Source organism: Crocuta crocuta, unplaced genomic scaffold (genome assembly GCF_008692635.1).
Source record: "Crocuta crocuta isolate KB4526 unplaced genomic scaffold, BGI_CrCroc_1.0 scaffold64, whole genome shotgun sequence".
Classification (NCBI taxonomy): Eukaryota; Metazoa; Chordata; class Mammalia; order Carnivora; family Hyaenidae; genus Crocuta; species Crocuta crocuta.
In genome coordinates, this window is record NW_027530640.1 from 10,828,067 (window position 1) to 10,848,386 (window position 20,320).

The following is a 20,320-nucleotide window of genomic DNA, read 5'->3' on the forward strand; positions in this document are numbered from 1 at the left end:
AATGTAGCAATTTTCCTGTATTACTGAAAATTCTTTTGTATATGGGTGATTTTAATTTTCTTGGGGCTTTTTATTTTCCACAGGTAACATGTATTGCTGTCATAAGTAAAAGGAAAACAATAAAAGCTCTTTAAGAAAAATCTTATATTTATTGGCTGGATAAATTATTTAAGTGTTCCTTTTTCATTGAATGTTGAAATTAAGATTTTAGACTTTATCAATAATGCTGTGTGAGCTTTTTTGTGAATAAAGCCTATCCTCTGTTTAAGGTTATTTCCTAGGATTTATGCCAGGAGTGTTGTTATGAAGACACAGTATGAACATATTTAAGATTCTTGATAGATAGCGTGTTTTCTTTTTTTTTTTAATCATACCAATTTAAAATCTGACCAGTAGTGTGAGTTTCTTAAGGAATGCATGTTTTTCAGGAGCCCAAAGTCTGCTAGACATTTTATGCTTTCATTTCATTTAATCCTTAGACAATCCTTTGAGGTACTTACTGTCCCTATTTATAGGAAGGAAGTGAAGCTCAGAAAGGCTAAAGTGTCTTGCCCTGGGCTACACAGCTAAGAAATGAGGAAGTTGGGATGCAAATCCAAATCTTTGTGATGCTACAGCCCCTAAAAACACTATATATGTGTATGCTTGAGTTTTTATTTAGGTTATCCTTATGATACTCAAGTACTTAACATTTCATATATTGCAGATGTTAGAAAGTAGGGCAGGGGGTTATTTGTTAGAAAGCTATCTCTTGAGAAAAAAAATGCTATCTCTTGATCAGAGGAACCATATGGAGAAAATTGTTTTATGTTTGAAAACAGCCATTTTCTAGACGTGCATCATTCCCCATTTTGGCTGTCAAGATATTCTACAGCTTTGTAAAATCATTTATAACACGCTTTACAGTTTTTTAGAATCATTAAAATAAAATTCAGCTGGCAAATTTTACAGACCTTCTTGGCTTTATTCAACATTGCCTGTTATCAGGCAGCATCTCTTCTAGCTGATAGAAAGGACCGCCAGAGAGCTGTGCAAAATGAAAGACTTTAATAGCCAGAAGGAGGAGGAGGTGGGACAAGGTGGTTATTCTAGCAAGGAGCTGATTGTTTCAGACAAGGTCACCTTTTGGGGGAGAGCAGGGGTCTGTCCATCAGGCAGATTACCTTTCTAGTGCTGACCAGGTAATTCCCGATTTACTGGTTTAAGATTCTCTTCCTGGGAGAAGTTAAGTTGTGGTTTGATCACTTGGCTTAGCACAAGTGACTCCATTTTGAGTCTGTCATCCTTTTTTAATGGTATGTATCTAGGTAGGAAAATTGGAAAAGAAAACTTAGGGACTTCAGGAGTTGAGTTAGTCTTCTATTTCTCTTACTCTCAGTCATCATCATCTGTTACTTTTATCTCTGTAGTTTCTAAAATACACTTTGTTTTCCATTCATACAGACTTTTTTGGGTTAATCCTTTTTCATCTCTTTCGTGGGTTATCATGACTTTGTAATTCGTCTCCCTGCCTGCGGTTTCTTCTTTCTGTAATTAATCTTCCACCCAGCTCCCAAAGTTAATTCTTTACTTTTTAAAAAGTGTTAATTATTTAACCATTATATGAATATGTGTTTTGTTTTTTGTTTTGTTTTAAAAGGAGCATTTACTGATTAAGGCAAAAACACTATTACCTCTGTGTCCCAATCCACCTATTCCCTCACATGCACACTCTAAAATCTGCAACCACCTTTTTTGCATATAACACCTCTTGGAGACCTTTCCATCGTAGTCTTTTAGATATATCTCATTTTTTAACACTTCTTAATATTTTTCCATAGTATGAATAAAGTGTTTCGCCATTCATCTAATTATAAAATACTTTGTAATTTCTGTTTTGGTTTTCTATTTAAATTGAGCTTTGAGAAGTTTTCCCCCCAGATGGTATTATCTTTATAAAACATTGTACCATGTCTTCCCCCTCCTCGTTTAAAACTATCAGTGGCTCCCCCAAGGCCTATATCAGGGAACGTAAACCCACTTGTGTCCAAGGTACCAGGCTTATGAAAACAGCTAGATGACAGACTGGAGAATATAGTGGATTAGCAACTGGAGAGTGCAGACACTTCCTAAAGATGTTCAATGCACATTAAAAACAAATCAACAACAACAACAAAACACTCTGCTGGCCAAACAAGATACCTTTGCCACCAGGTTTCGATGCATCATGCATTAACATGCCAATCAGAGCCCTTACAGCTTACTAGCAGCTGCCACTGCTGCCTGGAACACTCAATCTGCTTTTATGTTTCTCTTCCTTTGCACCTGCTGGAAAGTCTTCTTTCTCTGCCAGAAGGCAACTTGTCCTTTTAGACCCAGCTTGTATACTACTACTACTACTCTGAAACCATTCTAGTTTCTCAAGGCAGATGCATTTTGTAACATAACATGCCCTTATTACACAGCTCTGTAATCATTTTTATACCTCTGTGTTGACTCATCTGAGGTGTAAATCCCTCCTGCCAATTGCTACCGTTATTCACCTTGATATTCTTGGTTCCAGTAAATGCTCTACATATATATAAGAGGTGTTCTATTTTTGGTGAGAGTGACTGAATGAATAACTTTATTAATTATAGTAAGAGTGGCCTTAAGGAGAACCAGAGCTCGAACTGATATTAACACAATAAACATGAAAGCTTATATTACACAGGTTACTAATTACTAACTGATGTTATCAAACTTAGGAGAACTTAATTGATTTTATTAGAGAATTTTCTTTTGTTTTAATGTCACTAAAATAAATGTAAGTCACATATATACCATAAAAGGAATTTTATTTTATTTTATTTTATTTTATTTTACAAATAGTTTATTGTCAAATTAGTTTCCACATAACACTCAGTGCTCATCCCCAAAAAGGAATTTTAAAATAAAAGCAAGAGTTTTACCTTTGCCTCTCCCTAACTAATGAAATATTTCACATCTACTACTTGGATTCTAGCTATAATATGTGTGGTTCTCTTTGCTACTTTTATTCTAATAGAATTCTATTATTTTAATAGAATTTTTTAAAAGACTTAAAATAATCAACTCAAACTGTTTTAGTCTTGTTCTGTTCAGATTATCAGCCTGTTTTAGTAATCTCTGGCTCAATCCAACCATAGCCATTAATTTTTGTTAGTTTATATCCCTTCCTCCTGTGGCCTCGACACTATCATTTTAAGAGTTCATATTCTAGGTACTTTGATCTGAAATTATTGTTTACCTTATATTTCTGATTTGATCCGTTACTCTAGGAAGTAAAGCACAGTGCTAGGGCCAGAAATAAGCCTTAGTTTGTGGAGAACGTTACATATATCCACATTCCATATTGCTCTTAAAAGAGATTCATATTGGGGCTCCTGGGTGGCTTAGCCAGTTAAGCATCTGACTCTTAGTTTCAGCTCAGGTCTTGATCTTGCAGTTTGTGAGTTTAAGCCCTGCATCCAGCTCTGTGCTGACAGTGCGGAGTCTGCTTGGGATTGTCTCTCTCTTCCTCTCTCTCTGTACTACCCCTGCTCATGCTCTCTCTCTCAAAATAAATAAGTAAACTTAAAAAAAAGAACAAACAGATTCATTCACTGCTCCCACTCTAGGTCATGTAAGAATACTCTCTGTTACCTTCCCCCAACTCCTGTCCATCTGTATCCACTGGTAGGTAGCTGAATTTCCTTAAAACCAACTGAACTGTTCATATCTTGACTTCATTTAGAAACCTTTTAATGGCACTTGTGTCATGTGTGTGTAGACATACCCCTCCCATTGGGAGCTAGATGAAGCCTCAGGTTTTTTTGTTTGTTTTTTTTTTAATTTTTTTTTTTTTCCTAGGGGAGAGAGAGAGAGAGAGACAGCGTGAGCAGGGGAGGGTCAGAGAGAGAGGGAGTCACAGACTGAAACAGGCTCCAGGCTCTGAGCTGGCAGTCAGCACAGAGCCCGACACGGGGCTCGAACCCACGAACCGCGAGATCATGACCTAAGCGAAAGTCGGACGCTTAACCGACTAAGCCACCCAGGCGCCCCAAAGCCTCAGTTTTTTATCCCAGCATTCAAGGTCTGCCACATTGACTCTTAGGTTTTTTTTAGCCTCATCTCCCTGTCCTTCCCCCACAGTCGGCTTATATAGCTTCTGGCCATCCTAGAACTTTATTGGACCTTTTTTTTTTGGCCTCAGCCCATATTAGTCCCCTCTGTACCCCTAAAGTGATCTCTTCTGCTTCTGAACATCCCCCATACTTGTTTTTTTACTCTATTTCTCTTTATTTTATGGCATATTGTGCTTTTGAATCCATTACTTTATTTAAATTTCACAACCAGTCTACAAGATAATTAAGACCAAGTGTGTCTTATCACAAGGGAGGAAACTAAAACTTTAGGAGGCGAGAGTGACTTTTCCAAGTTTTGGAGTTAACAGAGTAGAGCTCCTACTCAAATCCAAACCTCCTGGAACATAAGGCCCAACCTATGTTTATTAGCTGCTGCTACCTTTCCTGGTGCCTGAGTATACACATAAGTGTAAGTTTGATTATCTCTTTCCAATTGTCTGCAAGTTATTTGAAGTTGTGTTTTATTCCCTTGGAACATATGTGTATATATGAGTATGCCCATTCATGTATTAAATATATTGCAATTCAGTGTTCTATTTCTCTGTAAAAATCATGCTTCCTGTTTCTGAGCCTTATTTCCCACTGTGTGTTGGGGGGGGGAGGGCTATGTATGTGTGTGTTTAATCAGAAGTGAAGCTTACTTGGTATATTACAATAATATAACTGGAGCTTTATATAGTGAATTTAATTTCTGGGATAACTTTTCAGCATTGCAGTCCACATCCACAAGTATGCATTGACTGTGAAGAGATTAAGCCTAACACTAGACTACTGCACAGTGATTTCACACTTTGCGAATATAAGTATCCTGAATTTTCATTTAATTTTACCTGTATATTTTATGTTGACTGGATGAGAACATGTATACCACGAAAAGCTTATATGAACTCAGTAACTAATGTATTTGAATTTTATTAATTTTATCATCTACACATATTTAAAAAACTAGTACATTCATGTCCAGGACCTCTAGTATTCATTATGTAGAAAATGCTTGAGGCTCCTAATGCTTACAAATCTTGGTAACTTCATGGTTCCCAGTTGAGAGTCACTGCTATGGGGATTCTGGCTTTGTCCTGCATCATTCATCGCTGCCTTAGGAAGCTTTGGTTGAGAAATTTTTTTTTTTAATGTTTTATTTATTTCTGAGAGAGAGACAGCGTGAGCAGGGGAGGGTCAGAGAGAGAGGGAAATATAGAATCTGAAATAGGCTCCAGGCTCTGAGCTAGCTGTTAGCACAGAGCCCGACACAGGGCTTGAACCCACAAACCGCGAGATCATGACCTGAGCCGAAGTCGGATGCTTAACTGACTGAACCACCCAGGCGCCCCTGAGAAATTCTTACAGTGCCAAGAGGTTGGAAAAGCATTGCTTCCCTAAGTAATTACTTTGTTTCATTTTAGACAGAGGGAGGAGCTCCTGGCTAGCTCAGTTGGTAACTAACCATGAGAGTTGGAGCCCCATGTTGGGCAGTGGAGTTTAATTTTAAAAAAAAGATGAGCACCTGGGCAGTTCACTGGGTTAAGCATGCATCTTTGGCTCAGGTTATGATCTCGCAGTTCATGAGTTCACGCCCGGGGTCGGGCTCTGGTGACAGCTCAGAGTCTCTAGCCTGCTTTTAATTTTGTGTCTCCCCCTTTCTCTGCCCCTCCCCCAATCTCAATCTCTGTCTTTTTCTCTCTCAAAAATAAATATTACCCCCAAAAAAAATCACCAAAAAAAAAAAAAAGAAAGAAAGAAAAAAGATGCTAACAGTGGGAACTATGCAACTAACCTCCCCATTTTCAAATTGGCCTTTAGGAAGCTCAGAGGCACGTGTATCACTCGGTCATACAGCTGTATAGATCCTTATGGCCAGCTAAAGTTTCCCCTTTGACACTTTCATAGTGACTTCCTATTGTAGTTTGCTTGGCCTTGATTTTTTTTTAATTTGAACTTGATCATTTTATTTTATGTGTTTCCCAAAAGCCAACTAAAATTCTGTGAAAATAAAGTGGGATATGAATAAATACTCTACCCCTTCTATAATTTAGGTCCTGGATATTTCTGTTCTAAGTATTGATACCTGTTTCCCTATGTCTTGCTCTTTATGCTGCATGTGAAACATACTGAGAAGTCAGATTTATATGAAAAAGCTAAACCTAAGCTTAGTATTTATTAGGAAACTGTAGTTTTGGGGTATCTGGGTGGCTCAGGCTGTTAAGTCACTGACTTCAGCTCAGGTCATGACCTCACAGTTCATGAGTTTGAGCCCTACATTAGGCTGTCTGCTGTCGGCATGAACCTCACTTCAGATACTATCATTCTGCCCCTTCCCTGCTCTTGTGGGTGCACTCTCTCTCTCTTTCAAAAATAGATATTTTTTTAAAACTTAAAAAAGAAAAAGAAACATGTAGTTTAGGGGTGCCTGGTGGTTTGGTAGGTTGACATCTGACTCTTGATTTTGGCTCAGGTCATGATCCCTGGGATGTGGGATCAAGCCCTGCATCAGGCTCTGTGCTCAGTGTGGAGCTTTCTCCCTTTGCCCCTCTCCCCCACTTGCACCGTCTCTGTCTCTCTAAAGTAAAATAAAATGAAGTAAAAGAAAAAAGAAAAATATAGTTTTGTTTAATATGAATCACTTTCAAAAACTTCTTACACTGTCTACTTAACTATATCTATAACTCAAAAAGTAGAGTGTCTCTGCTGAGAGGAAGCAAAGTATTGTTAATGGTGACAGCATGCCTCTCCTAACAGATATGAGATCATTCCTGGCAGGGGTAATTAAAAAATCCACACACAGAACTGAGAAGGCAACTTTTGTTTTCAGTGTTCATCCTTTGAATTTTATATCATGTTCAAATATTACATATTCAAAAAAATTCATCAAAGGAGTCCACAGTCTGAGGTGCCTGGGTGGCTCAGTCAGTTGAGCGTCTGACTTCTATTCAGGTCATGATTTCAAGGTTTGTAAGTTTGAGCCTTGCTCCGGCTTGCTGCTGTCAGTAAAGAGCTTGCTTCATATCCTCTCTCTGTCCCTCCCCTGCTTGCGCTCTCTCAAAAAAATAAATAAACATTAAAAAAAAGTTCTGTCATATTCAGTATAGGTGTAAAAAAATTCTCTCCAAGCTGTTAGAATATGAGCTCCTTTAGACCAGGAAATATGCTAGATTTCTCTGTTTCTGAACCTAGCACAGTGCCTCATACATAGTAGGCCCCTAGCTGGTGTAGATGGATGTAAATTGGAAACCAAGAGTTGCAAATTTCAATAGGATAACAGCTAAAAATTGCTGACTGGATGTGCACCCTTAACTCTGCTGCCCTTTTTAGAGTGAAACTGAGATCAGCTTCCTTGCTCTGAAATAAGATGGATTTTTATTGAAATTCATTAAAAGAACTTAAGAACAAATTAGTAGAATTTTTCCTAGTTACATTTTATATGTTTGTTTATATATTATAATGTGGGATGTTTTCCAGTTGTGACCTCCAAAATCCTTTTTTATCTTTCTTTGCAGATCTTTGTAGAATTTGATGGCTGTAACTGGAAGCAGCACTCCTGGGTCAAAGTTCACGCTGAAGAAGTTATTGTGCTTCTGCTGGAAGGGTCGCTGGTGTGGGCACCCCGGAAGGACCCAGTCCTTGTCCAGGGCACTCGAGTCTCCATTGCACAGTGGCCAGCCCTGGTGAGTGACTTACTGCCTAGGAACATATTCGGGCTTTACTCCTGTACTCTAACTGTAACTACGCTATTTACCCAATAGCTGAATTCCTTGGGCGCCTGGGTGGCTCAGTCTGTTAGGTGTCCAGCTTTGGCTCAGGTCATGATCTCACAGTCTGTGGGTTCGAGCCCCATGTTGGGCTCTGTACTCACAGCTCATAGCCTGGAGCCTGCTTCAGATTCTGTGTCTCCCTCTCTCTCTCTCTGACCCTCCCCTGCTTGTGCTCTATATCTCTCAAGAATAAATAAACATTAAAGAAAAAAAAAAATAGGTGAACCCTTTAGAGTTTCCAGAACTCCTTGCTTTCTCCTTTTTTTTTTTTTTTTTTAAATTTTTTTTTATTTATTTCTAGGAGAGAGAGAGAGACAGTGTGAGCAGGGGAGGGTCAGAGAGAGAGGGAGTCACAGACTGAAACAGGCTCCAGGCTCTGAGCTGGCAGTCAGCACAGAGCCCGACACGGGGCTCGAACCCACGAACCGCGAGATCATGACCTAAGCGAAAGTCGGACGCTTAACCGACTAAGCCACCCAGGCGCCCCAACTCCTTGCTTACTCCTAACATACTTTTATTCTGTTACTAAAGCAAAAATTGGGGGATCTTTTCAGCTGTGTCATCTGAACTTGTTTTGGTTTTTTTGAAGTATAATTAACATACAGTGTTTATATTAGTTTTAGGTATACAGTATAATAATTCAGCAATTCTATATATTACTGACTGCTCATCATGATAAGTATACTCTTAATCCTCTTTTTTTTTAATTTTTTTTTTTAATGCTTTATTTATTACTGAGAGAGAGAGAGAGACAGCATGAGCGGGGAGGGTCAGAGAGAGAGGGAGATACAGAATCTGAAACCGGCTCCAGGTTCTGAGCTGGCAGTCAGCACAAAGCCCGACGCGGGGCTCGAACCCACGAACTGTGAGATCATGACCTGAGCTGAAGTCGGATGCTCAACCGACTGAGCCACCCAGGCGCCCCACTCTTAATCCTCTTTATTTCACTGATGCCCCTACTCACCTCCCCTCTGGCAACCACCAGTTTGTTCTCTGTATTAAAAAGTGTGGGGGTTTTGCCTCGTTTTTTTTTCTTCATTTATTTTGTTTCTTAAATTCCACATGTGTGGGGTGCCTGGGTAGCTCAATCAATTAAGCATTCAGCTCTTAATTTCAGCTCAGGTCATGATCTCACAGTTCAGGAGATCAAGCCCTGTGCTGGACTCTGCCCTGACAGCGTAGAGCATGCTTGGGATTCTTTCTCTCCCTTTCTCTCTGCCCTTCCCTGTCTCGGCATGCTCGCACACTCTCTCGCTCTCTCTTCAAAATAAATAAACAGTTAAAAAAAAAATCCATATATGTGTGAAATCATGGCATTTGTTTTTCTCTGACTTATTTCACTTAGCTTATACCCTCTGAGTCCATTCATGCTATTGCAGATGGCAAGATCTCATTCTTTTTTATGAATGAATAATATTTCTGTCTGCGTGTGTATTCTTTATTCATTTATGGATAGATCCTTGGATTGCTTCCGTATCTTGCCTGTTGTAAATAATGCTGCAGGAAACATAGGGGTGCATGTATGTTTTTAAATTCATGTTTTTGTTTTCTTTGGGTAAAAACCTAGTGGTGGAATTCTTGGATCACATGGTAATTCTACTTTTAATTTTTTGAGGACCGTCTATACTGTTTGCCACAGTGATTATACCAATTTACTTTCCCACCAACAGTGCAGGAGAGTTTTTTGTTTTCCACCTCCAACCCAACACTTGTTATTTCTTGTATTTTTCATACACAACAACATTCAGTGTGGTTTTGAACTGCATTTACCTGATGATTCGTGATGTTGAGCATCTTTTTATGTGCCTGCTGGCCATTTATATGTCTTCTCTGGAAAAGTGTCTATTCAGGTCCTCTGGCCATTTTTTATTGGATTATTTGGGCAGTTGTTGGTGTTCTATATTTTGGGTATTAACCCCTTATCAGGTATATCATTCTCTCTGTATCTTCTCCCATATAGTAGGTTGCCATGTAATTTTGTGGGTGGTTTACTTTGCTATGCAAAACCTTTTTATTTTTGTGTAGTCCCAATAGTTTATTTTTGCTTTTGTTTCCCTTGCCTGAGGAGATGTATTGAGAAAAATGTTTCTATGGCCAATGTCCACAAAATACTGCCTTTGTTTTTCTTCTAGCAGTTTTATGGTTTCAGGTCTTACATTTAGATGTTTAATCCATTTCGAGTTTATTTTTGTTTGTTGTAAGAGAGTGGTCCAATTTCATTCTTTTGCATGTAGCTGTCCAGTTTTCCCGGCACCATTTCTTGAAGAGACTGTGTTTTCGTCATTGTATAGTCTTGTGTCCTGTGTCATGGATTAAATGACCATATAAGCTGTAAGCATGGGTTTGTTTCTGGGCTCTTTATTCCGTTCTGTTGATCTCTATGTCTGTTTTCGTGCCAGTACTGAAACTTTCTGTATTCTATATTTGCTATTTTTATTTCTAAAGAATTTTTTCACCTTAGTATCTTCTCATGTAAGGTTATGAGATATTGTTTGTAATCCTTAAAGGCTTTTCTTTCCATAAGAACTCTTATTTTTCCTAGCCTTATTGAGGTAAAATTGACTTACAACATTGTGCAAGTTTGTGATCAATATGATTTGATATATATTGTGAAATGATTACCACAGTAACATTAGTTAACACATACCCTGTTCACAGAGTTAACATTTTGTATGTATGTGGTAGAACTTTTAAGATTTAGAATGTGGGGTCCCTGGGTGGCTCAGTCATTTGAGCATCTGACTGTTGATTTCAGCTCAGGTCATGTTCTCACAGTTTGTGAGTTTGTGCCCCACAGTGGGCTCTATGCCTACATTGCGGAGCCTGCTTGGGATTCTCCCTCTCTCTCTGCCCCTCCCCTGCTTGCATTTTCTCTCTCAAAATAAATAAACATGAAAAAAAAGATTTACTTTCTTAGCAACTTTCAAGTATATATTATTGTATTTTTAATGTTTAATGTTTAATTATGTTTAATTAATTAATGTTTAATTGATAATGTTTATTTCTTTTGAGAGGGGGAGAACTGAGCTGACCCAACCAGTCAGGTGCCCCATGTTATTGTTAACTATAGTCAGCATGCTGTATGTTAGATCCCCAGAACTTATAACTAAAGTTTGTGCCTTTTGACCACATTCACCATGTTTCACATTCCCCACCTCCTACACGCATAGAAACCACAGATCTACTCTATGAGTTCTTTTTATTTTTTCACATGTAAGTGAAATTATACAGTATTTCATTCACATTTGTGACTTATTTCACTTAGCATAATGCCCTCACGTTTCATCCAGGTTGTTGTAAATGGCAAGAATTCCTCCTTTTTTATGGCTGAATAATATTCCATCGTGTGTGTATGCATACACACGCACACACACCCCATGTCATTCTCCTTATCCATTCATCCATCCCTGGAGGTTTAGGTTGTTTCCATGTCTTAGCTGTTGTGAAAAATGCTGCAGTGAATGTGAGGATGCAAATAATCTTTTAAGGTGGTGATTTCATTTTCTTCGGGTACATACTCAGAAGTAGGATTGCTGCATCATATGATAATTCTGTTCTTAATTTTTTGAGGAACCTCCACACTGTTTTCCATGGTGGCTACACCGATTTAAATTCCCACCAACTGTGCACAAGGGTTTGCTTTTTTCTGTATCCTTGCCAGCTCTTGTTATTTTTTGTCTTTGATGATAGGTCTTCTAACAGGAGTGAAGTGATGGCTCCTTGTGGTATTGATTTTCACTTCCTTAGTAATTAGTATTGTTCAGCCCATTTTTTGGTACCTGTTGGCCATGTGTATATTTTCTTAGGAAAAATGTCTATTTAGGATGATTTGCCTGTTGTTAAAATCAGATTTTTTGGTTTTGAGTTATATGAGTTCCTTATATATTTTGGATACTAATCTCTTACATATATATGATGGCAAATATTTTCTTCCATTCCTTACATTGCCTTTTCATTTTGTTGATCAATTTTTTTGCTGTGCATAAACTTTTTAGTTTGTTATAGCCCCACTTACTTATTTTTGCTTTTGTTGTTTGTACTTTGTTTTTTTTCTTATTAAGTTTTGTTTTCTTAAGTTTGACAAAATAATGCTATAAACTTAATTCTGAGAGTATCCATTTGTTTCTGTCCTATTAGCAAAGTAAAGGTATAAACAGCTTCATTTTAAAAAAACCTACTTCTCCTATGGCTAACCAGATTAAATAAATATTATTCAAGACAAATTTTCTACCTATTGATTATATGTAACATCATTTACTATACTGTCCTTTTTCATTTGTTTAATTTTTTTTCACTTTATTCATTTTTGAAAGCGTGAGTGGCAGAGGGTCATAAAGAGGGAGACACAGAATCTGAAGCAGGCACTAGGCTCTGAGATGTCAGCCCAAGGCCCGACTCTGGGCTCAAACTCATGAACCGTGACATCATGACCTGAGTCGAAGTTGGACTCTTAACTAAGCCACCCTGGCACCCCCTTTTTTGTTTGTTTTTAAGTCCATTTCCAATTGAACTTTTGGAAGAAGCTCGAATGGACTCCAATGTCACAAAGATTTTAGGAGTTATAATGGTATAAGTCTGTATTTTGGGAATTTACAGTAATTTAGCCCTCTTGAAGCCTAACAAGATTAGTCACATCCTTAGAAGGAATGAGGAATTTCTCATTCCTTATATCCTTTTCAGCTGTAAATAGGTGTATTGAGCTGACTTTCTACTCCAGTTTGCTTACTGTGATTATTTGAGGGGTAGATGCTGGGTTGGAAATGTTTTATGCTTTAGCTTATCTGTATTTACTGGAGTGAAAGATATATTAATGATGGATACTTTCTCTGAAGTTAGAGATGTGGCTGAATTGTTACCTATTTTATTTTCCAAGTTCTAATCAATTTCTTGTCATTTCTGTTTCACAGACTTTCACCCCCCTAGTAGATAAACTTGGTTTGGGTTCTGTGGTTCCAGTTGAATACCTTTTGGATCGAGAGCTTCGTTTCCTGTCAGATGCTAATGGATTGCATCTGTTTCAGGTACTTAACACTTGCTGTAGTCCTAAACTTAATTTCCTCTTTGCTAATTTCTTTGTTGATTATAAATATGTTTCCCCTTTTCTTTTAGTATTGAAACAAGTATTTCCATTAATTCCCTGTGCCTTTTAAAGCTTCTCTGCTACCTTGAAAGTCCTTTCAGAGGCTGAGGCTTGTTTCCTCTTCAGCACACCCCACCCTACCGGGAAACCATTTAAGACTTAAGACCACAATTCTAAGGGTCTCCTCAGAAGGTGGCTTCCCAGAGGCGGCTGCTTGTATACTTGACCTCTACTTAGGTCAGTGGCAGAGAAGCTGGGAGGTGGGCTGATTCCTTTTTTTTTTTTTTTAATTTTTTTTATAGTTTATATATTTTTTGAGACAGAGCATGAGCGGGAGAGAGGCAGAGAGAGGGAGACACAGAATCTGAAACAGGCTGCAGGCTCTGAGCTGCCAGCACAGAACCCGACATGGGACTCGAACCCACAAACCGTGAGATCATGACCTGAGCTAAAGTTGGACGCTTAACCGACTAAGCCACCCAGGTGCCCCAAGTTTGGGCTGATTCCAAGCAGCATTAAATATTGAAGAGCTTAGGTGTATCTTTACTTAGAAAGAAAAGGGAGAAGTTAATAGTTGAAACAAACTAGCATCTGAGTTAGAGTTTCAGAATTTATGGATGGTAATATTTATTTATTTCTCACTTGTGAGGTTTACTGTCTGAAGGCTAAAAATTAGGAAACTTCCGAGAGTTTTGCTATCTTATTGAGGCAGCCAAGAACAGTATTTCCTTAACTGTGTTGTGTGAAATATTAATGATGACTTCTTTGTTGATATGTTTTCCTTCCTCTTGAGGCCTCACTCCCTCTCACCACCCTTGCTTTATTCATCTTTGCAATCTCAGTGTTTATATGAGTAGTCACTCAGTAAATGTTGAGTAAATATCAAAATATACCAAAAGATTTACATGGATGAAGATATTTTGTGGTCAAAAAATGTATGAGAAACCTGAACAAATTTTTTCTTAAAATGTCTTGTCAAAGCCTCTATCTGCTACTGTGTATATAGAAAGATAAAATATATAATATTTCCTAAACTTAATTGATCTGAGCATCATTATTTTTTGCAGAACATCAATGAGACTAGGATTCTATAGAACATTCTTTGGCAGGGTGCCTGGGTGGCTCAGTCAGTTGAGCATCTGACTCTTCTTTTTGGCTCAGGTCATGATTTCAGTTTTGTGAGTTCGAGCCCTGCATCTGGCTCTGTGCTGGCAGTGCAGGACCTGCTTAGGATTCTTTCTCTCCCTCTATCCCGCCCCTGCTCATGCTCTCTCTCTCTTTCCCTCAAAATAAATAAAATTTAAAAAAATTTTTTAAAAAAAGAACATTCTTTGGCATTCTTAGTATAGAGTTTATCAAGGGTATGATTTTCTCACCTGGTTAGATATTACTATTCATTTTAATATTTGGTTGTTTTCTTCTTTTATCTTTACCAGATGGGAACAGATAGCCAAAACCAGATTCTTTTGGAACATGCTGCACTGAGAGAAACAGTTAATGCTTTGATCAGTGACCAGAAGCTACAAGAGATATTCAGCCGAGGTAAGAACAAGCAGTCTTCTGTCCTTGAATTCTGAATCAGGTAAGTGGTCATTGTTGAAGTGATAGAATGGGTAAGACACCATGCAACTCTAACATTTGCACTTCTTTTTGTAGGTAGAGTTAAGAGTATTTCTAGTTAGCTAGATCTCTAGAGTAGATTGGAAAAATAGGATCTCACTCAGACCACTGTTGCCTCTTTAAATCATGTTTCATAATAATCTAGTTTTGTTGTGAGTTTTGTTCTGTTGTTTGTTTGTTTTTTTTATCCTTTTCCTGAATAGTTATTAAGGACAAATCTTGTACTAAACACAAGGAACTAGAACTAGAAAATCTCTGCCCATACTGAGCTTAGTGTCTATGAGGTTCTTAAGGACTAAAAAGACCAGTAACATTGGGGCACCTCGGTGGCTCCGTTGGTTAAGCGTCCAAATTCAGCTCAGGTCATGATTTCACAGTTCGTGGGTTCAAGCCCTGTGTCAGGCTCTGTGCTGACAGCTAGCTCAGAGCCTAGAGGCTGTCTTCGGATTCTGTGTCTCCTTCTCTGTTTGACCCTCCCCTGCTCATGCTGTCTCTATCTCTCTCTCTAAAATAAATAAAACATTAAAAATTAAAAAAAAAAAAAGACCACCAACGTAAATGACAACTTAGAGTAACTTAGAGTACAAGGTACATGTTCATAAAAGAAGGTATCCACAGACACACTCACATTAACATGTTATTTCTTTAAGAATGAAAATAATTCTTAGCTTTTTCCATTTTAGATACAGATTTTGCCCAAGAGTATACGTAAAGAATATTTATCCTTCCCTTCATGTTGCACATCTACTTCTCTTTCTTTCTGAGCCTCTTGAAAATCATGATTTTCAGTGAAATAGTGTCCTTGGTTCTCTTTTGTCAAACTGTATCTAAATGGGTAAAGTAGGAAAACTGGCTTATTTGGGAGAGTAGCAGGATAAAGTGTGTTTAATGATCAAGGAAAGATATGAAGGAGGAAAGAATGTAGGAAAAACTTGATTGAAGAAAACTAGGCAGAATGAGAGGAAGCTATGTATGTGAGTATGTATAGATTCATTAAGTTGTGAGAGAGTAATAATTTAAAATAAGTAGTGATTTAACTATATAGTCTCAAATGTATGAGATAATGCAGAGGAGAGAAACTGTTTTTAGAGGGCCAACTGCAATTGCAGGGTAATATTACCTGCTGATAAAGTAATATCCTTAAAACTCTGTGTTCCCAGAAAGACAGGTGCTATATTTGTTCAGACTATTATTAGTGCAGAGGCTGGAAACCTCATAAATTGAACTCTCCACTTATTGCTGTTATAAGTCAGCAGAGGGTAGGGGCGCCTGGGTGGCTCAGTCAGTTAAGTGTCCGACTTCGACTCAGGTCATGATCTCACAGTTCGTAGGTTTGAGCCCCGCATCGAGCTCTGTGCTAACAGCTGGCTCAGAGCCTGAAGCCTGCTTCGGATTCTGTGTCTCCCTCTCTCTCTGACCCTCCCCTGTTCACATTGTGTGTGTCTCTCTCTCAGAAATAAATATTTTTAAAAAATGTTTAAAAAAAATATATAAGTCAGCAGAGGGTAGATGGTTATCTAACATTCCCATGGTCACTTAACAAAATAGTATAGTCAACTTACTGACCTTTTTTTTTTTTAAATTTTTATTTATTTGGAGAAAGAGAAAGAGTGCGCCAGCCATATGGAGAGGCAGAGAGAGAGAATCTCAGGCAAATTCCGCACTATTAGCACAGAGCTATTCATGGGGCTTGATCCCATGAACTGTGAGATCATGACCTAGCTGAAATGAAAAGGTGGACACTCAACCAACTGGGCTACCCAGGTACCCCACTGACCTCCCATTTTTTATTATGTGTATGTCAGATGAGATGTCTAATAAATTTTCTTACTACCTGTAGTTTTTATTTGTAAGTTTTGTCTTCCTTCTATTCCTTCTAGAATTGGAAGATTGAGATAAGATGAAATCATATCTGGGAGATGCTACAGAATCTCCAAATAGAATTTACAAAGACCATGAGAAAATTTATTTATGTTTTGTTTTTAAGTTGCTTAATATGGTAAATCTAAAATTGTTCATTTATTCAACTCCATACAGGAGAACTGAAGGTGCTAAATACTTACACCATAGTTTTCCTTCTGCTTTTAGAAACAACCATGAATTATAGCTTAGCCAAATATTTTCAGTACTGACTTATCTCTCCTGTAGGTCCCTACAGTGTTCAAGGTCACAGGGTCAAAGTATACCAGCCAGAGGGGGAAGAAAGTTGGCTTTGTGGTGTTGTAAGCCATCAAGACTCCATCACCCGTCTTATGGAGGTTTCTGTAACTGAGGTGAGGTTTCGGGTTATTTCCTCTAAGATTCATCCATCCCCTTACAGAGGGTGGTGTAGAGAAAGGGAGCATTTAGCACTATGTAAGAAAACTTGGGTTCTGTCTCCAGCTCTTTCACTTAATGACTGTATGACCTTGAGAAAGGCTATTCAACTTTCTTAACCTCATTGTTCTCATTTGAAAATTAAGAGATAATTAGGTAATCCCCCAGCCCCACTTCAACACTGTTTTGGGAACTGAGATAATAGATTTGAACCTGCTTTGCACTCTGTAAAACAGTGTAAAAATGTGAAGTGGTATTATCATCATTTTATCATATCCATAAAGGTTGGTAGTTTAAAATCTGGTCAGTTAGCATTTGCTTCTGTAATACTTATGCCACTCCCCCTTGAGTGGTGAAAAAATGCGTTGTTTCTAATGAAGTAAATTAAAAAACAAAACATAAACAGTATCTAGAGATACCTGGAGAATTGTCTAAGAAAAACAATAGATGAATGGATTTTTTTTTTTTTTTTTGAGAGAGAGAGAGAGTATATGTGTGAGCCAGGGAGGGGGAGTGAGGAAGAAGGAGACACAGAATTTGAAGCAGGCTCCAGGCTCTGAGTTGTCAGCACAGAGCTCGATGTGGGTCTTGAACTGCAAGATCATGACCTGAGTTGAGGTTGGACGGGCTTGACCGACAGCCACCCAGGTGCCCCAGATGAGTGTTTTGAGGCAAACATAAATGTATTTATCTTTGAATTGGTTTCAGAGTTGCTCTTAGCAGCCACATGTAATGTAAGCATAAATGATTTTTACTTAATTACTTACTGAGTTTTAAAAAAAATTACTAATTTTCATTTTAGGGGTGCCTGGGTGGCTTGGTCAGTTAAGCGTCCAACTTGGCTCAGGTCATGATCTCCCGATTTGTGAGTTCGAGCCACACGTTGGGCTCTCTGTTGACAGCTCAGAGCCTGAAGCCTGCTTTGGATTCTTTGTCTCCCCCGCCNTCCAAAAATACACATATATAAAGTAGATATTGGAAGCTGCCCTCTCCAGGCAAATATCACTCCCCTCACTGGTAACTGCCATTAACAGTTTGGTATGTATTTTCTATATTCTTCCAAATATCTTCTCTGTGTGTGTATGTGTAATGTTTACATGCTATATATTTATGTGATATGTATATGAACCATACTTTATTAACAAATGGGATTATACAATACATATAGTTCTATAATTAACCTTTTTTACTTAACTGTAGATTATCAACATCTTTCTGTGTAAACATACATAGAAATTTGTCTCATCCTTATTAAAATAGATGTTCCACTGAATGGATATGTCATAACAAATTCAATCTAAAATTGGTGGACATTTAAATCATTGCCATTATTTTCAGTAATACAAATAATGCTTCAGTGAATATCCTTGAACAGATATGATTACATACTGCATCACATTATTTATTAGAGTAAGTTTTTAGGTATATAATATTTTAGATCATAGAATATGTGAATTAGGTCTGACACTGTCTTTTAAATTGTCTGCTCCCTAATGCTTTTATTCTTTATTAGTAGAGTGGTTCCTTTAATAACTTTTGGTACTGTAGGTTTTTACTTTTTGATATGTACAGAATAGGAAGATTTTAGAGATGTAGAATTTGAAATTCATGTCTCTAAAAGAGACACTTGGTCATTGAACTCAATTCTTTCATTCATTCATTAACCAAATATTTGAGTGCTTACTGTATTCTAGACCTTGTTTTGGATGTTGTTATTCTGGCAGTGACTGAGATCGTAGAGATCCCTGTTTTCATGGAGCTTTCATTCTCTTGGGGGAAAGAAACAGAGATAATTACATGGATTAGAAAAATACATAATTATGTCTTTGGACAAGGCTTAAACCTTTTTTCCACCCCTTTTTCATATTTTCTGCTATCCTTCTTCTACTCTAGAGTGGTGAGATCAAGTCCGTAGATCCCAGACTGATCCATGTGATGCTGATGGATAATTCAACTACTCAGAGCGAGGTACAGTAATCGAATGAATCTCTGAGCAGACTCATGAACTTTCTTTATCTTGTTATGCAGATTCCTCATGTGTGTGTTATCCATGGGTGCCCTTTGGGTTTCCACTCTGGCCATTATACATTTTTTACTCTCACCACAGTCTTTTCAACTTAAGGGAAATATAGTCTCAAGCAGGAGATGTAGTCTAAGAAAACTCTTTTAAGCATGGCTATTTTGCTTAGCATTTTTAAAATGCATAGCAAAACTATTTCTTTTTACATTCATTCAGGACAGATATCTTTAAAAGATACACTAGACAGTTAAAACTGTAATAACCTGTAGTAATATTTATAATCTATCCAGTAATAAGAAATGGAAAAGCTGCATCCACTTTTTCTTTCCATTAGGTGGTAGTGAGCTCCCAAGAAGTCTGAAATTTTGTATCCCAAGAAAACTCAAATCAAACAGGTGCCTAGGTCAGTGCTCAGCACACAGTGGATTACTCCATAATTACTGTGAACCAGGCTCTTGGTTCATTCAGAATTATCATAACCCAAATAAAGGTACATAAAAAATCAGTGCCTTAATCAATCAAGGAATCCTGTGTGAATTTTCTTCAGTAAGACATTGACTATGACAGCCATCTATCCATATATTTCTCAGTCTCTTAGCATCTCTGTAATATTGCTGTCTTGGCCAGTCCTGCTAAGTAAGTATAGAGTTCTTCTCATCTTTATCCAGTCATTCTTGACTTGATATAACAAGATCAAATTAGGAAAAGAAGAATCAGGGTTGAATTCAATAGCTCTTTACTATCTATTATATTGCCTCAAGTAGGATATGTCTTCTGACTATTTACATGACTGAAAACACCTTTTACTTTGATGGTGTGTTGGGCCCATTTTTATTCCCTCCCTTATTTCATTCATTCATTAAGTACTACTTAATATGCTAGTCACTATTCAGTTGGTCAGATATAGCTGGAGACTATTGGTCTCAGTATCTACTCACTTGTGAGCAGCTCACTGTCAAGTAGGACATACACATAAGTTCAGGGAAGTTGCTATGAGCCAAGATCAGCAACTTGGCTCGATGTGTTAGTGGTGAGATCTGTGGTTTCACCAGCAGATTACCAATAGTATGGGGGGAACAGGAGTAAATCTCGAGTTTGGTTAAGAGCTATAAAAGGAAATTAAGGGAGAAAAAATGGAAATGAAGGCAGCAGAAATGAGAGAGAATACAGAAGCTAGAACTGGCAAGAAGAAATATAAAACTTGCAGAAGTTACAGTTATAACTATAATAATGGTTACAACAAAAATACAGATCTGCCCACAGAATCTATATTCAAAGGCAGTAAGAGTAGTTTGATGAAGTTGGTAAATGTTAATGGCTAAATAACTACGTATCACTAGCTTATTGCCAGCCCAACACATGTTATTTGAGTAAAACTATCTGAAAGTTAACTGAATAAACCTAAACAACA

General features: G+C 37.8%; 1 protein-coding gene across 1 annotated transcript in view; it reads left to right on the forward strand.

Annotated features, from left to right (window-relative positions):
- Nucleotides 1–1,036: 1,036 nt before the first annotated feature.
- Nucleotides 1,037–20,320, forward strand: part of KDM3B (lysine demethylase 3B) — a 58,632-nt gene continuing 39,348 nt past the window's right edge. Inside the window, exons 1-6 of the mRNA XM_077768886.1 lie at nucleotides 1,037–1,117; nucleotides 7,619–7,786; nucleotides 12,781–12,894; nucleotides 14,390–14,495; nucleotides 16,722–16,846; nucleotides 18,783–18,857. Coding sequence (XP_077625012.1) covers nucleotides 1,037–1,117; nucleotides 7,619–7,786; nucleotides 12,781–12,894; nucleotides 14,390–14,495; nucleotides 16,722–16,846; nucleotides 18,783–18,857 — 669 coding nt within the window. The remainder of the gene's footprint in view (nucleotides 1,118–7,618; nucleotides 7,787–12,780; nucleotides 12,895–14,389; nucleotides 14,496–16,721; nucleotides 16,847–18,782; nucleotides 18,858–20,320) is intronic.